This window comes from Cebus imitator, unplaced genomic scaffold, assembly GCF_001604975.1.
Source record: "Cebus imitator isolate Cc_AM_T3 unplaced genomic scaffold, Cebus_imitator-1.0 Scaffold540, whole genome shotgun sequence".
NCBI lineage: Eukaryota > Metazoa > Chordata > Mammalia > Primates > Cebidae > Cebus > Cebus imitator.
The window spans coordinates 284199-302280 of record NW_016107855.1 but is presented as its reverse complement, the minus strand read 5'-3'; the positions used below and the strand labels follow the sequence as shown (position 1 = coordinate 302280).

The 18082-nt window shown below is 51.2% G+C and overlaps 1 protein-coding gene and 1 non-coding gene across 5 annotated transcripts in view; one reads left to right on the top strand and one right to left on the bottom strand.

Moving 5' to 3' along the window:
* Nucleotides 1–18082, bottom strand: part of NDST1 (N-deacetylase and N-sulfotransferase 1) — a 70993-nt gene that overhangs the window by 10052 nt on the left and 42859 nt on the right. For all 4 annotated transcript variants that reach the window (XM_017515013.2, XM_017515016.2, XM_017515014.2 and 1 more), the window contains 9 exons: nt 14212–14299; nt 12302–12456; nt 11436–11621; nt 9317–9445; nt 8452–8634; nt 7065–7161; nt 5795–5918; nt 3245–3419; nt 664–834 (listed from right to left, as the gene is read on the bottom strand). In XM_017515013.2, coding sequence (XP_017370502.1) covers nt 664–834; nt 3245–3419; nt 5795–5918; nt 7065–7161; nt 8452–8634; nt 9317–9445; nt 11436–11621; nt 12302–12456; nt 14212–14299 — 1308 coding nt within the window. The remainder of the gene's footprint in view (nt 1–663; nt 835–3244; nt 3420–5794; nt 5919–7064; nt 7162–8451; nt 8635–9316; nt 9446–11435; nt 11622–12301; nt 12457–14211; nt 14300–18082) is intronic.
* Nucleotides 5084–5185, top strand: LOC119468962. Its single transcript, XR_005197773.1, has one exon. It is a non-coding gene; the product is annotated as a small nucleolar RNA U13 (small nucleolar RNA).

Sequence of the window (18082 nt, the reverse complement as noted above, 5' to 3'; positions counted from 1 at the left end):
CTCCAGACCAGGAGACAGAGCCAGACTCCGTCTCACAATAAATAAATAAATAAATACAAGGCCTGGTATGATTGGAGGGGTACACCACCCCTCCAGTCAGGCTCTCCCTCCATCACCTGACTGCCTCAGGGCTTTCTGGGTCCCCTTAGGGCTACAGGTCCGTGGTGATGGGACACAGGATTGGGGAGTTCTCATGTATCAACCTTGGGATAAACAGGTCTACAGTCTTTTTAGGCCAGGTGCAGTGGCTCATGCCTGTAATCCCAGCACTTGAGAAGACCAAGGGAGGATTGCTTGAGCCCAGGAATTTGAGACCAGCCTGGGCAACATAGTAAAAAAAAAAAAAAAAAAAAAAAAAAAAATTAGCTGGGCACAGTGGTTCACACCTGTAGTCCCAGCTACTTGGGAGGCTGAGGTGGGAGGATCGTGTGAACTCGGGATGTTGTGGCTACAATAAGCTGCGATCACGCCACTGCACTCCGGCCTGGGCAACAGAGATCCCGTCTCAAAATAATAATAATAAAATCTTTATAGACCCAAGGGTCTAGCACTCGAAGGAGGGCATATCTGGCCTGTGGCTAGTGAGAAAGAGTTTGAGGCTCTCCGCTAACCACAGCAAGCCAGTACTGTGACTGCCCTCACAGGGTCAGGGACAGGAGCTACCTGGTTGGCGTGATAGGCACTGAGCCAGCGCTCGATGTGGGTGGCGTACCAGCCGGGGACCAGGCAGCGGTTCTGAAGGGCACGCAGCTTCGAAGACGCATCGGAGCCAGCTGTAATCACCTCATGGAAGGTATACTTTAGGGCCACCGGGTCATCGTGGGCTCGCTGGTGCTGCAGACAAAGAAAGAAGGTCAGTATGCCACACGGAAGGCACAAAGGAAGTAGCCTTAGAGCGACAGCAGCCTGCGAGGCGGCCAGAAGATCCTCAGCTGGACCCAGGAGCTGTGGGTCTGAGTCCTGGCTCTGCCTCTCACCATGTCCAGTGTCAGGGGAAGCCACTGCTCCCAGAGCCCCAACTTCTCCATCTTCGAAATACGGGAGCTGGACTAAAGCAGGATTTCCTGAGGCCGGGCGCAGTGACTCAAGCCTGTAATCTCAGAACTTTGGGAGGCTGAGGGGGGTGGCTCACTTGAGGTCAGGAGTTCAAGACCAGCCTGGCCAACATGGCGAAACCCTGTCCGTACTAAAAATACAAAAATTAGCCAGCATGGCAGTGTGCACCTGTGCTCCCAGCTACTCAGGAGGCTGAGGCATGAGAATCGCTTGAACCAAGGAGGCAGAGGTTGCAATGAGCTGAGATCGCACCACTGCACTGTTGTCATATATAGAAGGCAACCACTCATAAATGCAATGAAAACAAAGCAAAGTTCTGAAACTCCAGCCACACACATATGGCTGCAACAGGCCCTGAACATGCCCTCTGTGTTGAAAGCAGAGGTTGGCAGTGTTAGAAAGGCCGTAAGGGCCACTTGCACTAAAGTGAGCGTTTCTCCTTTATGGAAATCAGAAGGATTGGGAAAGAGCTATAAAAGGGAGACTGGCAGGTCTGAACCACCTAAAGTAATACCATGGGAGGTTGGCCTCTGCACAGTTCACTAAGAACAGAAGTCCAGAACTCGGGCACCTGCACAACAGGCACTACCCCCCAGTTGCCAACCCCTCCCCTGAGATCACACACAGCCCAGGGCCAGGACGATAATGGTGCACAGCAGCCTCCTCCTCATCCAGACCTCCTTCTGAGACAGGCCACCAAGCTTCCTCTCCTCCAGCACCTTCCTGCTCCTCCTGGGGGGAATGAGCCTTCCTTCTCCTTCTCTCCCTTACCCCTCTTGACCATGGACAGAAAAAGGAATAGGGTCTTAGATTTACCAGACTTGGATTCAAATGCCACCATGTGAAACTTACTGAAACTTGGTTTTCTCATCTTTGAGAAGGGGACACAAACATCAAACCCCTCCGCTGCCTTCTAGAAACCCGCCATGACTCTCCAGGGAGGTGGCAGATGTAGAGCAGTGTCAGTGCAGAACAGGGACTGACCCAACCTGTGGCAGCTCCCTCTCTACCCTACGTTCCCCCAGGAAAGCAGATTGCCAGTTCCCTGCACAGCGCCAGGAGGCAGGGGCACACGGCACAGCAGAAAAGAGAAATACCCAATGAGTGTTTCTTGGTTTTCTTCTCCTAAAGAAAAAGCCCATGAGAAAGCAGACATCAGGGCATAAAGAGAAGCCCTAGAGAACAAGAGTGAGAGGGCTTCCCCACAGGCTCAGGGAGGGGCAGGAGGAGAGACTTCCATGTGAGCAAAGAGGAGGCAGGTGCCAGCCCTGCGGAGGAGACCGAGAGGGCCCAGGCGGGAGGCAGCCACTGTCACACCTGAGAAAGAGGCTCAAAGTGAGGTGGGAAATAGCACAGGCCAGTGGCCAGGCCTGAAGAGGCTGTCCCAGGCAGGACAGGGGACACCTCCCTGGCAACACCTCCCTTAGCCCAGGGCCCCACTCCCTCCCCAACACCAACCACAGACCTGGTCTGCTGGGTTAATGAGGATACTCGGGACCTCAGCCTGGACAGCAGGGTGGCTTTCCGCTGGGGTGCCACTTCTGAATCAAAGTGCTTGGCAGTGTGGCACAATCCCAGGAATGCTGGCAGCCAGGGGAGGGACTCCCCCTGCCCTGCCATGGAAGGCCTGAAAGCATTCCTGCAGGCTCAGTGGGCTGGCGTGCAGGAAATTAAGTCAGGCCATAGGCATTGAAGAGAGTTCTGGTTCACACATGCCCCAGATAGGGGCTCGGATCCACACCCTCTCCACATATCACAGTCCAGGTAACTGCGTCACCTGGTCAGGAGCCCGCCTTCTCCACTGTGAATGGCAGTCCTGAGTCTTGTCCTTCCATAAGCTCCCACTCTCACCCCAGTGTCCAGCGAGGAAGCTACAGTCAGTATGATCCTGAGTTGCTATTCACCAAATCTAAGCTTCCTCAAGGTATAACCAGTCTCCACCTCTTGTCAATGTCAGAATCAGAGGCAGGACTCTGCATGACACTAGGAGGACTGGCAGCTGGCTTTCCATTTCTGCCTGACTCCTCTACCAGGGACTCTATTCTCAGCTACCACCATGCTCCAGGTGCCTGGCTGAGGGCTGGCACACAGTAGGTACTTACTAATATGTGTTGAGGGAGTGAGAAACTGAGTATCCGACGGAGCCCTGTGCCCCCCCACACAGGGACCCCACCCCAGCCCCACTTACCTGGTACCAGGAATAGGCCCGGTCTGCGGGGTTGATGAGGATGGTCAGGACCTTGGCTTTGGGCAAGAGGGCTGCTGCCCGCCGGGGCGCCACTTCTGAATCAAAGTAGTTGGCGCTTTTCTCAAAGTAGAAGTCGGAGGTGGTGTTGGAGGGGATGGGGAAGAACTCCATGTACCTGCAGGAAGCCCAGAGAGGGACCTCACAGATAAAATTCTTGAGGAGGGAGCCAGGGAACATGGCTGGTGGGTGAGGCGCTGGGATAGAACTTCCTCGGAGAGCAGGCGGGAGACTTTGCTCCCAGCCAAACAAAGACGCCTCCAGTGGGGATTCTGGAGGGAAATGGTCTCTCGGCAGCCTCCTGGTTTCAAATTCCCTCCTTTTCGAGGAGACTCTGGGGTCAGGAGGATCAGAAGACTTGTGGGTTCGCCGTCGGTTGCAGGTCATGGGGAGCGGGTAATGCCCCTCAATCCTAAACTCTGGGATCCCGCCCCCTCGGCCGCTCCAGGCTAAACTGCCAGAGCTGTCACTCTCTCTGCCTCTAGGGGGCGAGCTGGGGCTCAGGGCGGCTCCAGAGCTGCCCCAGGGAGGCTGGCACAGAGAGAGGAGGCCTCCAGAGGGCGGGCTTTCTTTCCTGACCTAGGGAACACCTTCTGGGCTGTCACTGTGGACCAGGACCTCCTGCCAAACCACATCTCCTCCCAGCCTGCTGTGGGTGAGCAGGGCTTTCCAGACTAATGCCCATATCCTACCAGAGCGATGGCCACCTCGGATGAAGAACCTCTGGAAGCCAAATGAATGCTCCAGGGTCTGACTTCTGAGTCTTGTGGGAAGCAAAGCCCACCCTCATGAAAGGTACAGGGTCCCTATCCTATCCAGCAAGGTGGGGCTTCTCTAGGGTTGTCCCAGGGATGGGACCGTTCTGGGGGCCTGTCAGATTCCTGTAGCTCACTTTACACCAACCTACAAAATCAAACTCTTGGGGATCGGGCCAAGGAATCACACTTTCTCTCATCTTGCTGAATTTTCTTTGCTTGTCCACAATCCTTTGTTTACAATATATCTCAAACGAGAAAGCTCTGAAAACACAGGCTTTGCTTCCTAAGTTTGCAGCAAAGCCATTTGGCAACAAAACCTGCCTTATTCCTCTTTCTTTGTGTAAATATTCACATACTTTGCTAGAGACGTATTAATGAATTTGCTAACAGGTTGCTGCCCCAGGCATCACTGAAGATGTTACTAAATATGTGGTTTCACACCTTATTACCTTTCTAAAATCTGAAAATGTTGACTTCCAATAATCCATCTAGCCACAGTAGATTTTAGATAAGACACTGTGGACATGTTAGAAATGTAGGTAGATGGGGCTGGGCCCAGTGGCTCACGCCCGTAGTCCCAGCACTTTGGGAGGCCGAAGCTGGAGGATCACGAGGTCGAGATCAAGACCATCCTGGCCAACATGGTGACACTCCGTCTCTACTAAAAATACAAAAATTAGCTGGGCGCGGTGGCTTGTGCCTGTAGTCCCCGCTACTTAGGAGGCTAAGGCAGGAAAATCACTTGAACCTGGGAGCTTGCAGTGAGCTGAGATCACACCACTGTACTCCAGCCTGGTGAGAGTGAGACTCCATCTCAAAAAAAAAAAAAAAAAATATGTAGGTAGCTGGATGGATGGAAAGACAGATACAGAGGCAGACAGAGTGATGACACACAGATAAAAAAGATAAATACGCACAGAAAAATACCAAAAACAGACAGAAGGCCCATAACCTCTCCACCCAGGGAACAGGCTGACATAAAAATAATAAATAACGGTAACACGTGAACAAGGTTTAAAAAGGCAAACTTGCCATCCATGCACGGGATGACTGGGTGTTCACACCCGTGTGTGAGGTGCGCCCACTTCACACTTTGTTATGATGTCAGCACATTATCTGCCTGACATGAAAATTTTAAAAGGAAAAGAAAAAAAAAAGGCAAATAGAGAAAGATGCAAACTGAAAAGCTGGAGAGTAAAACTGTCTCTGTTCTGGCCCCCACACCCTTAAAGGGACCCTCTGCTGGGAACTTCTATAGAGGTAACTTATGCAGGCTCTGGTGGGAAGCAGCAGTCCTAATGACTTCCCCAAGTGATGCCCAAAGACTGGCAACCTGTCCCCAAAGGGCCCACAAGAACACCTTCTGCTTCAGTCAGCCACACGCAGTGAGGAGGGCCAGAACATTTGCATTTCAGACCTTGGGAACCTGGGCAAATCCTTCTCCTCCCCAGGACTCAGGATGTCTCCCTGCAAGCAAGGGCGGGGTGGACCTCAGCTTCAGCATCTCTGACTGCAGGCAGCAGAGCAAAGGGGCAAAGGGCTTCCTCATCGAGTGTCCTGTCTATGACAACACTGTCGCACCATGACTCAAGGGTCACCGCACTTTGTCCCTGTTTACAGGAACTTCAGCTGCGTGTGAGCAAGCTCCAGCTGCTTCCTGCTGTGGCCACAGCAGACTTGTGGGAGGCCCCAGGATGGCCTTCCCGTCCTGCTGTGGACAGAAAGGCCAACTCACCAGTCGATGCCTTTGTGATAGTTGTGGCCATTAAAAAACTGGATCTCCTCAAAGGTCTCAGAGCTGGGATAGTTGCTGCTTAGGTCCGGGTGCATGCCCAGGAACAGGTAGAGGGCAGTGGTGCCTGTCGGGACGAGAGACAGCTGAGACCCAGGGCCCAGCACCCAGCCAAGAGATAGAGTCTGGGTTCTGAGCCTAGCTCCCCATTACCCACGGTGGGGATACTGGAGGTCTCTGCCTTTCTCTGGGTCTTAGCTTCTTTATCTGTCCAATGAAGGAATTACTAAATCCAGGGTGGCAAATATGTGGCATGCATGTGGACACTGCAGCTCCCGTATCTACTGCAGACATCACTAATCCATCACAGCATTCTTCACTAAACAAGGACTTGGCCTCAGAATCCTTCTCACCACCGTACTCTGGCAGCCTCAGCATCCTGGAAGAGCTGGTCCTTTCCAGCTCTGGGCCTCTGTCCTCTGGGCACTTGCTAGGAGCTCAGGGAATAGGGAGTCTGTGGCCCTCTAGTTCTGTTAATGTGAAATTCTTAAAGAACTAAGAAATCTAGTTCCCACGTCTCCTCCTCCCAACACCATCTCCTCACTGCACCCTGCCCTACTTCCTCCTCAGGGAGTTCCTTCACTTTCTGTGGTATGAATCTACGGTTTACATGCTATTAGACAGCTCAGAAGAGAAGGAGGCTGTAGAGTTTGGCAATTAAGAGTATATTTTTCGGGGCCACAGAGACCAGAGTTCAGGACCTGGAACTGCCATTACCTAACTGAATGTGTTAAGGGAAGTCACTTGACTTGTATGAACCTTGAGTTTCTGTCTATAAAATGGGAGTGCCCATCTGTGCCTTGCAGGGTTGTATGGGTGACAGATGCTTAGCAATCATGTCACTGATTCTCCTCCTGCACCTCTGGCAGACATGGCTAATTGATCACAGTCCTCTTTGTACCAGTTTTGCTTGGCACTACTCAAACTTGCAAAGCAACTGATCTGGGCTTCTCTGCCTAGACTTGGAGACTCCCAGGAGGATGTAGGGAGAGCTCCCTGAGGCTATGTGTGGTTCAGGATAAATAGAATTCCAGACCCCACCTTTCCCTTCTATACTGACAGGCAATTTGTGTTCACCCCAACTTCGCTCCTACTTCCTGGGAAAGAGGGAGCAAATTATCAGGGAGTGGGGCCAGAGTGAGGCAGTCCTCAGAATTCTGTGGCTGAGACAGCAGGTAGTTGGGGAAGCTGGGTCACGAGCAGAGAGACCTGCCTGTTTTCTGGGGGCCGATGATGAGGAGTTTTGGGAAGCGGTCACATGTCTTCTCCTTGGACCAGATGTCTTTGTGACGTTTGTCCTCGCAGGGGTCCTAAAACAACAGTGGAAGGGATGTGTGGGGCACCCCAGAGCCCAGTCAGCAGATTCCCACTGCACATGGATCTGTGGCCCTTACAGCTCATGTCACATTCCCACTCCCAGACACTGAGCCCCTGACAGGCAGTCTCCACTTGTGCTTAGTTTCATGTCCCCCAAAGAGCCTGGCAAAAGGCCCAGCCCCATGCTTAGCACATAACAGGAACTCCTAAGGACTTGTTGAATTTAACTGGACAACCTGCGTCTGAACCAGGGGGTCAAGAAATGTTTCCTGTAAAGTTTAGTAAATCTTTTGGTAAATATTTGGTAAATATTTTAGGCTTTGGGAATGAAAGCTTCCATTGCAACTACTTGACTCTGCTGTCACAGCATGAACAGAGCTACAGACAGTACATACAAGAGCGAGCTTGGCTGTGTGCCAATAAAACTTTCTTTACAAAAACAGGTCTCAGGCTGGATTTGGCCCATGAGTCATGGTTTGTGGACTCCTAGTCTGAACTATGAGACTGCCACCAATTCCAGCTTCTACTTCTACTTTTTAACAGCCCCAAGGAGCAGACTTTCCCAAAAACCGGCCCCCAATCCCTCCCATCAGTCCCTTTTCCTGCTCAGAGCCTGCTGGAGTTGGAAGAGACACAAGAGATTATCTAAGAGTCTGTCTAAGACAGGGCAGTTACTTTCTATACTTTGTCTGCCCAGTGTTCACTTGGAGTTTTTTGTTGCTTTTTGTTTTTGAGGCAGGGTCTCACCCTGTTGCCCAGGCTGGAGTACAGTGGTATGATCACAGCTCACCGCAGCCCCAACCTCCAGGCTCAGCTGATCCTCCCATGTCAGCTTCCCAAGTCCCTGGGACCTACAGATGGATGCCATCATGCCTGGCTACTTTTTGTACTTTTTGTAAGATGGGATTTTGTCATATTGCCCAGGCTGATCTTGAACTCCTGGGTTCACGCAATCTGCCCACCTTGGCCTCCCAAAGTGTCAGGATTCCAGGCGTGAGCCACTGTGTCCAGCCCACTCAGTTTTTTAACACTGTTTTTCCTTTCCAAGGCTATGTATGACTGTGCATGCATGTAGGTCTGCATGGGGAGGTATGCACATGTATGAACGTGCATGTGTGTGTGCACAGGAGTGAATGCACCCACCCTGGTGAGCAGAGGGGCACCTGAGTTTACATGCGAGTGAGACTGTGAGGGCATGAGGGCTCAGCCTCGAGTCCATGTCTGGAGCGTGCACCTGTGAGATGTACCATTCCATCCCTGCAGCAAGGTACCCAGCCCCCCACCTGCCAGAGTGGATCCTTCTCCTCGGAGAAGATCTGGAAGTACTTCTGGGCCAGCTGCACAGGGGGCAGTGTCTGCAGCCGGAGGTTGGTCCAGGAGTGCAGGAAGCGCACCAGGTGCTTGAAGGTGTACAGGCCCAGGCGGTCATTCCCATAGTTGGATAGGTGCGTCATGAAGATGCTGATCTGCTCCAGGGGAGGGGAGGAGAGAGGCAGGGCCCATCAGCGTCTGAGCCACCCTCAGCCCTAACTTTGACCCTTCTGACCCTGCCTCAGCTTGCAAGGCCCCCGATGATGACTGGAAGGCATGCTGGGCTGTCAACAGACTTGCTGCATGTACTTGGATGAGGCAACAGACAAAAACTCAGGTCTGACTGGCCCCAAATACTTGCGTTTTGTTTTGTAAATGTGAGGGGTGTAGTGTATGGAAGATAGAGTACTCAGCCCACAGAGCTGAATAACAACCACCATTGGATGTTTATTAAATATGATCAGAGTAGGGATAATTGTTTGCATTCTACAAATAAGAAAATCGAGACCTAGAAAACTGAAATGCAGTTTATATACGTGTGTGTATGTGTCTATACGCACAGGAGCAAAGGCCGAAGGTAACATCCCTAAAAGTGCCAACACTTCTGTATTAAAGTGCATGATTAGGAAAGGAAAAAAAAAAACACGCTCGGATTCTTTAGCCAAGGTGACACAACAGAGGCAGGACAGGGCCAGCGCGGGAGAGTGGGTCTCCCAACTGCCAGGCACTCACTCATGCCTCCCCGCCCTTTCCTGGCTCCAAGAATCCTGTGTCAGCTGTAGACGGGCTGCCCAGCAGCCCCTTCTCACCAGCAGCCATGGGCTGTGGAGCACTCACAGGATTGAGGAGCACGGTGAGGAAGAGCTCGCCCCCGTTGATGATCTTGTCCAGCTCGCTGGAGCCGCCAGGGTACTCATTGTAGAAGATGGTGTGTGTGAAGAGGCCACAGGTCTGCCGCGGGAGAACCTGAGGAGGGGGCAGGGGAGAGGAGATATGGTGCCTCCTGGGATGAGGGTGGTGGGAGGACTCTTCCTCAGAAGAAGGGCCAGCTGCTCCTCCTCAAGGCAATCTCCCATGTGGCCACACAGCCCCCACCCTTGGGTGCAGCCTGCAGCACAGCATGCCCCACAGTGACCCACCGGCCCTTGCCATTTTACAAACTTCACTGCTACTCTCTGCACAAAATGAGCAGGGCTAAAAGTAACAGAGCGGAAATGTTTCTGGAAACTTGGACTGCTGCAGCCACGCTCCCTGCCTGGCCCTCTCTGAAGCAGTTCTCCAAGCCCTCTGCAAGCCCCCTCATGACGTTCGAGCCTCACCTGGTGACACTCATTGTCACACACTGGCTTAGCCATTTGTCGTCTGTCTCCCCTCACAAAACTGTGGGCTCCACGGGAGCAGGGAACGTGCCTGCCTTGTCACCACCTCATCCCTGGAGCTCAGGGTTGAGGAGCTGAACGAGTGCCTGGAGTTCAGCACAAGGGCCTGGTGCTGAGGTCAGCGGGTGGACAGATGGGTGGACTGATGGACAAACACACGAACCTTGCCTACCCACGGCTGCCCCAGCTCAACCAATGACAAGTCATCCTTCCAGCACTCAGGCTAAAAACCCTGCCGTCATCTTTGGGTCCTCTCTTCCTCCCACCCCTGCACCCAGCTCATCTAACCACTGGCCTAACTACTCTAAGCCCAGAGTGTGGCCACGTCCCAATGCCGGGATGGCCCAAGCTGCTGCCACCTCTGGTCTGGAAGACTGCAGTGCCTCCTAACTGGTCTCCCTGCTGCCACTTTTGTCCCCTGCAGTCTCTGCTCCACACAACAGCCAGAATGATAGAAATCCCTTTCAAAGATGAGTCAGATCATGCTCCATTCAAAACCTTCCCATCTCAGCCTAAAAGCCCACGGCCATCCAGCGGCTGGCCTTACATGGCCCTATTGATCTGGTCCCTCACCCATCCGTGACACATCGACCGCCGTCCCTCACTCCCCTCCAGCCATGCTGGCCTCCTATTTGGTCCGCAAACGCAGCCAGCACAGTCTGCTTCAGGCTTTGCACTTGCTGTTTCTCTGCCTTGAGTGCTCTTCCTCATGCGGCAGGAAGGCCCACCTAGCCACCTTATTTAAAGCAGCTTCTCCTGCCAGCACGCCTTCCTTCCATTCCCGGCTTCACTCTGTCTGTGGAACTCGCCACCACCTGACCACTGTGTACTTTACACACGTCTGAGCATATTGTCTGTCTCCTGTCACTAGAATGTCAGGTCTACAAGGGCAGGAACTTTCCTCCATTTTATGCACTTTTGTGTTCCCAGTGCCTAGAAAAGGGATAGATACATGGGAGAAGCCCCAGAAAAAAAAAAAAATTTTTTTTTTTGAGACAGTGTCTCACTGGTCACCCAGGCTGAAGTGCAGTGGTGCAATCTAGACTCACGGCAGCCTTGATCTCCCAGGCTCAGGTGATCCTCGTGCCTCAGCCCTGCAAGTAGCTGGGACTGCAGGCACACACCACCATAGCTGGCTAATCACCAGGTGTATTTTTTAGTAGAGATAGGGTTTCACTATGTTTCCGAGGCTGGTCTGAAACTCCTGAGATCAAGCAATCTGCCGGCCTGGACCTTCCAAAGTGCTAGGATTACAGGCGTGAGCCACCACGCCCAGTCAAGAAAAAATTTTTAATCAGCAAAAAGACTGTAATGGAGCCCTGTCCCACATCCTCATCAGAAACCCCTTTTGAGAATGCTCACTATTCCTTGATCCTCTGTCATAAAAGCGAAGAAAGAGCTCATGAAAGGAGGCAGAGTGGCAGCCCACCTTCCCTGAGACAGAGAGCCTCGCGTGCCAGGGGAGGCAGCAGAAGCTGATCTGCAACCCCTAAGCTAGCAAATCAGAGCCACGCTTCCCAGGACAGCATGTGCACACACATGACAGCTAGCTCCTGGGCTTCCAGGGGCCCACTCACCATGATGCCATTGTGGATGAAGCCACGGCGATAGCGGGCCGGCTTCAGGTGGGGGTACTCCTCCGTGCTGGTCACGCGGATGTTCCACACCTGCTTCCAGGCCTCGTACAGCTGCATGTGCACGGGGTACACGCCCGAGTGGTGGGGTGCAACTGCATACCCCATGTCTGTGGGAATGCCATGCTCCTGGGGAGAGGATGACCAGGGCAGTGTGAGCATAGGGGTCCTTCCCCTTTGGGCCTTATTCCCCCTTTGTAGAATGGGAGAGGGAAATCAGAGGCTAGATCGGCAGGGCCGCTGGTCTGAGCCTTCATGGTACAGATGGAGAGGCCGAGGCCTGGGAGGGCAAGAAATGTGCCCAGAATCTCAGTGCAGGAAACTGGCAGAGCTGGGATTAGAACCCAGGTCTCCTGACTCTCGGTCTGGTGCACATGCCTCTAGCACAAAGGACTCAAGTACCCTGTAGTGAGGGACAAGGACAAGGCCCTTTCCTGCCTTCTCTTCATTCTACCTAGCACCCAGGGCTCATTCCCTCCTCATTGAACACCTCTTCCAGCTTTCCAGAGACTCCCCTTCTAGTAAGATCTTGGGCTCAGGAGACAAACGGCCTGAGCTTATGTCCTGGCTGGACCTCTTGGTAGCTGGTGTGACCTCCCTGACCCTTGGTTTCTTGTCTGTAAAGGGACTATTCTCTTGAGGCTTCAGGGAGACAGTGGCTAAAAAGGCAGCTCTCCCTGGGCCCTGGCCCAGAGAAGTTCGTAAAAATCCATGCGAGCAGGCTGCAAAAGCAGCAAGAGGCCAGCAGTCTGGACCTCCAGCCCAGCCCTCAGCCCGTCCCGCTCTGCCCTGCAGGGAATCTTACTCACGACAGCGAACTTCTTGTTCAAGGCCATCTGCTCGGCCAACACGGACTGATTGTGGAAAAGGTGGGGCTGCATGTGGCTCCACATGTGGGGGAACCACCAGAACTCCTTCACATACGACAGCAGCAGATCATCCCCAGCGTCCTCAGCATCGGTACCTGCAGCGGCACAGGCAGCTCAGCCCCGCCCACTGGGCCCTCTAAGCCTGGGCCTGGGGATGGGAGCGCATGGCCACAGCCCACCCAGGAGCTGCCTGGAAGTTACCCGGGCCACAGTACAGGAGCAGACAGAGCCCCAGACCCCTGAATTCTGGCCTAGAGTGTGCCCTTGACTCAGTGGGGGATGTTGGACAAGAGCACCTTCTCTCTAGATCCTTGGACCCATCTGCACAATTCGGGGTCTGGAGTCAATGATCGCAAGGGTTTCTTCTACCTCTGACATACATGCTCTGATTCTATTCCAGTGATCCAAATTAGGTCACTTGTCTTTTATCTAATGATCTGTGGAAACTCTTTGTATATATACAGGATGTTTGACCCTCTGTATCAGATATATTACTATAACCACCTCTGATACACTAAGGATTATGAATATAAAAAACAACCAGGCCCACTGGCTCATACTTGTAACCCCAGCACTTTGGAAGGCCAAGGTGTGAGGATCGTTTGAGCCTAGGCGTTTGAGACCAGCCTAGGCAACATCACGAAGGCCCATCTCTACAAAACAATCTTTAAATATTAATAGTTGGGCATAATGGCATGCACCTGTAGTACCAGCTACTGAGGAGGATAAGGCAGGCTTGATCCCAGGAGTTCAAGGCTGCAATGAGCTATGATACCACCACTGTACTCCTGCCTGGGTGACAGAGAGAGGTTCTGTTTTTTGAGACAGAGTCTCACTCTGTCACCCAGGCAGGAGTACAATGGTACAATCATAGCTCACTGCAGCCTTGAACTCCTGGGATCAAGCAATCCTCCTGCCTTAGCCTCCCCGGTAACTGGTACTACAGGTGCATGCCATTGCACCCGGCTAATTTTTGTATTTTTAGTAGAGATGGGGTTTCACCATGTTGATCAGGCTGCTCTCAAACTCCTGACCTCAAATGATAAGCCTGCCTCAGCTACCCAAAGTACTGGGATTACAGGCGTGGGCCACAGTGCCTGGCCAAAAATAAAGAAAAAGTTTTTAAAAGAATATAATAAGTACAGACAGACAACCCAGGATCACTTCTATTTGGCTTTGGGGCTATGTTGCATATACGCCTCCATCTGCTGAATTGTTGACTAAAATGATTTTCTTAGAATTCAGGACAGGCTGTCTCACTGAGGCCCAGGCAGAAGGCAACTAGGGGGAATGGTCACTGCAGATGACCAGCTCAGGGGCTGTTCCTTCCTGCCCAGTCCCTGAAGGACAGCAGCTGAAGAACTTGAGACAGTTTCAAAGTGTAAGGAAAGTGTGCACCAAGCAACCTATAACCCTCACCCTCAACCCTTAGGACTCTAAACCCAGGACACTGGTCATCTGAGGTGGGTACAATTGCAGGGCATCTTCGCTTTCTACGCTACATGTTTCTGTAATGTTCTTAAAGTTCAACCAGCTTCTTTTATAAGCAGAAATAATACACATAATTTTAAAAGGTAGGAGGGAAAGACAAGAGAGAGAAAATGTCCCACCCCAGGACAGCACAGCCTGAAAGGCCAGGGAAGCACAAGTGGCCGCTGCTGTTGTCCCCAGATGGCCTCTGCCTGGGCTGGGACTGCTCTTGTAGGCTGTTGGCTCGTTGTGGGGGCGCAGGGGGTCATATCTGCCCCTAATGTAAACCCACCTGCTGCCCTCGTGGATGGGTGCTTTGAGGGTTTGGGTGCTGAGGAGTCCTAACAGTTGCCAGTGAGGGCAGGGGCAGGCCCACTTACCTGTGTGGAAAAATTTCCCTGAGTAGCCCAGGTTGAAGGTGAAGTTCGGGATGTGTGCACGTAGTTCGTTCTGTGTGTCAAACAGGGCCTAGGACAGGCAGAGGAGAAAGGAAGGAGTGAGGGGAAGCCAGGAGCTCCCTGCTCCTACCACTGAGGGCAGTGAAAAGAATGTGGAAACCCCTATTCAAAAATTATAAAGAATGTGGAGAAGGCAACAGCAGCATTAAACCATATAATTGGCCCCTCTGAGCATGGGCTGTGTGGCTGCGCAGATCAGATACCCTTGAAGCCAGCCCTATGCTGCCTTCCCCCAGGCCTCTGGCAAGGGAAAACTAGACTCTCGCCCAGCTCTGCTATGTGTCCTTGAAAAGGCTTCACACCCCTCTAGGCCTCGGTTTCATCAAATGGAAAACAGGGATGATAATATCTCCCTCAGAGGGCTCTTGGAAGAATCAAGTAAGATAACCACATGTATCCCAGCTACTGGGAGGCTAGGGTAGAAGGATCGCTTCAGCCCAGGAGTTAGAATCCAAGAAGGGTCCAACTGTAAGACCCTGCTCTAAAAAAATCAAACAATTATAAAAAAGATATTGCATGTAAAACTGCCTGACATTTGGTAAGTGATGAAAAATGGTGGCCAACGATACGTCTGTGGTCACCGCCACTGTGAGCCTGTGTCTTCCTCTATCAAACGTGGAGGATTTCTCCCTGCTGCTGAAATGCAAGGCTGACATTACAGGGCCGTGACCTTTCTGAGGATGGGACTCTGTGGCCCAGCAATGCAATCTTCCCATGCCCCACGTACCCAGTACTTTGCAAGTCAATGAAGAGACAGGCACTTATGAAACAAACATACAGGTGTACTCTGGGGTTAGGATGCATGATCCACTAAGCCGCTCAGAAACCTGTAAGAGCCAGCACTTTGCAAACTAAAAGTCCTGGCCCTCCCCAGGCGATAGCATCACCGCCAGCATCTTACCAGGGCCGTGCACTGCCTGGTGGACATGCACACTCCAGCTGTGTGGCCTTGGGCAAGTTACCTCAACTCCCCGAGCCTCAGAGCCCACCTCTGTAAAATGGGACTCAGAACAATACCCACCTCACAGGGCTGCCGTAAGGACCCAATGAAGCAACGCCCAGTGAGAGCTGAGCACAGGGACTCACCAAGCCCTGAAGAGGCAGCTGCTATTGGTTTTATTTAAATTGTGCTGTACAGCCAGTACTGTACAAGCTAATGAGGTGACATTCATGTCTCTGAAAGAAGGGCTCTGTTGTACGCTGTGCTTGGGATTAAAGAAAAAAACAACTCTGCCCTTTCTGACTCACAAAAATGTCTAAGGCAAGTAGGATTGTGGCTGGAGAAGCACTTTGCAATCTGAACCGAGCTGAGTGCGTGCAAGCGGGTGCCTCTACTTGTATTTTTGATTTGTATTCTATTTTTCCATTTGTATTGTTCTACAGAAATGGCTTCAAAGTGCTATCACTCCTCTCACTTTAAAAATAGAAAAAATAGGGCCAGGCACGGTGCCTCACGCTTGTAAACACAGCACTTTGGGAGGCCAAGGTGAGCGCAGAGCTTGACTCCAGGAGTTCCAGATCAGCCTGGGCAACACAGTGAAACCTGGCCTTTACACAAAACTAGTTGGGTGTGGTGGCATATGCCTGTGATCCCAGCTACCCAGGAGGCTGAGGTCGGGGGATCGCTTGTGCTCAGTATCGCTTGAGTGAACTGTGATGCCACCACTGCACTCCAGCCTGGGTGGCAGTGAGACTCTATCTCAAAAAAAAAAAAAAAAAAAAAAAAAAAACACACACACACACACACACACACACACACACACACACACACACGGAAAATAAACGAGAGAGAGCAATTTAGGGTTTATAGGGACACAGTAAGCGCAGGAGCCTGATTTCAAGCTCAGCCTGACCCTGGACCACAGTCTCACCAGAACTCACTGGACAGGCAGCAAGAACCTAGGCTTTTGCGAGGAGAAAATGAGCGTGGGTCACTAGAAGAACACCTCAAATAGAACACAGAACACTCTGCTTTGCCAGAGGCAGCTGATGGCACTGCATGAAGACTTAGACTGGAAGGCGAAAAGTTCTTTAAATGAGAGGGCCTTCAAGAGAATGAATTTCAGGAGGAAACACAATGTGTAAAGGCAGCCCAAAGCAGCGCTGCTGGTACAACTGAGACGGGAGCCTGCAGGGCTGAGCCTGGAACCAAAACACTCCTCACTCCCACCCCAGCTACGCAGGCACCTATGGGAGACTCCTGGGGTGCCAGGAAATAGCCTGAAATCCTCCCATCCACCCCATCTCATTATTTTATAGCTGAGGCTCAGGCATGGGAGGGGAACTGCCCAAGTCACCTGGTCCATTAGGGTCAAATTAGGACTCAATTCAAATTAGGTCTTAGCTCCGCAGACAGTGCCTGCTCCCCAGTGCCATCCATTCTGCTCTTCTCTGGAGGTGTAAGGTTCAGAGTTCACTCCTCACCAAGGCAGGGGGATGAACACCACCAGGGTCTTCCTTCCAGGCCCCAGGGCCAACCTTACCAGTGATTTTGGAATTACTCAGAAAAGTATTCCTCTTACAAGGCTCTTTTCAAAGCCTTCTGCTAACATCAAAGACAAGCCTGGGTTTGGTGCTAATATGTTTCTAACACTTGCTAATCTTCTGTAAGAGAGGACAGGCTGTCAGCAGACAGAAGAATGTCTCTAGAATTTAATCCCCCTGTTTTGTTTTCATTGGATTTATTGTTATGGTTGCCCTCTATTTATGGCAACAGATCCTAATTTCCCATTTACACTAGGATGCCATCTCCTTTGCAAATAAGTTTAAGTCAAATAGTGAGTAGATAAAAACTATATTTTAAAGATTGTTTAATGGTTTTAATTTGTAGGCTTTTTGTCACTGTGACACTTCACATGTGTGTAAAATCATAAGGTCTACAAAGTGCTTTTACATAGTTTTGTTTAGTGAACACTTTTTTTTTTTTTTTTTTTCGAAACAGGGTCTTGCTCTGTGGCCCAGGCCAGAATGCCATGGCACGATCATGGTTCACTGCAGCCTCAACCTCCCAAGCTCAAGAAATTCTCCTGCCTCAGCCTCCCAGGTAGCTAGGACTATAGGTTTGCACCACCACACCCAGCTAATGTTTTATTTTTTGTAGAGATGAGGTCTCCCTATGTTGCTCAAGCTGGCCTGAAACTCCTGGGCTCAAGCACTTCTCCTGCCTTGTCCTCTCAAAGTGCTAGGACTATAAGCACAAGCCACCACACCCACCCAACGAGCTTTTTTGAATTGAACACATGCAGTCCACTGTCTACTTACACCTCAGTTAAAATCTGCCTCATGCATGACTCAAGCTCTCATCCTTATTTTAAGAGTTTTGTAGGCGCTCTGACATTAACATAAACATTTTTTAAGAGTTAAACATCATCTTTAAATTAAAGGCGGATAAACAGCACTGCACAGCTCCCATCTTTGTCTGGATGTCTTCTTCCACAGATATTATACAAACTTAAACTCCGTGCTCCAATGCAAAATTTCTCTATATTCAATACTTCAATACAACAAAGTTTTATTTTTAAAATTTTTTTGAGACAGGGTCTCACTCTGTCACCCAGGCTGGAGTATAGTGGCACAATCTTGGCCCACTGCAACCTCCACCTCCCAGGTTCAGGCGATTCTCCTGCCTCAGCCTCTTGTGTAGCTGGATGACAAGCATGCACCACTGTACCTGGCTAATTCTTTTTTGCATTTTTTTTTCTATTTTTTTATTCTTCTTTTTGCAGGCTACACAAAGAGAAAGGCAAATGGAAATTAATCTCTCCTGTTTTTTTTTTTTTTTTTTTTTTTTTTT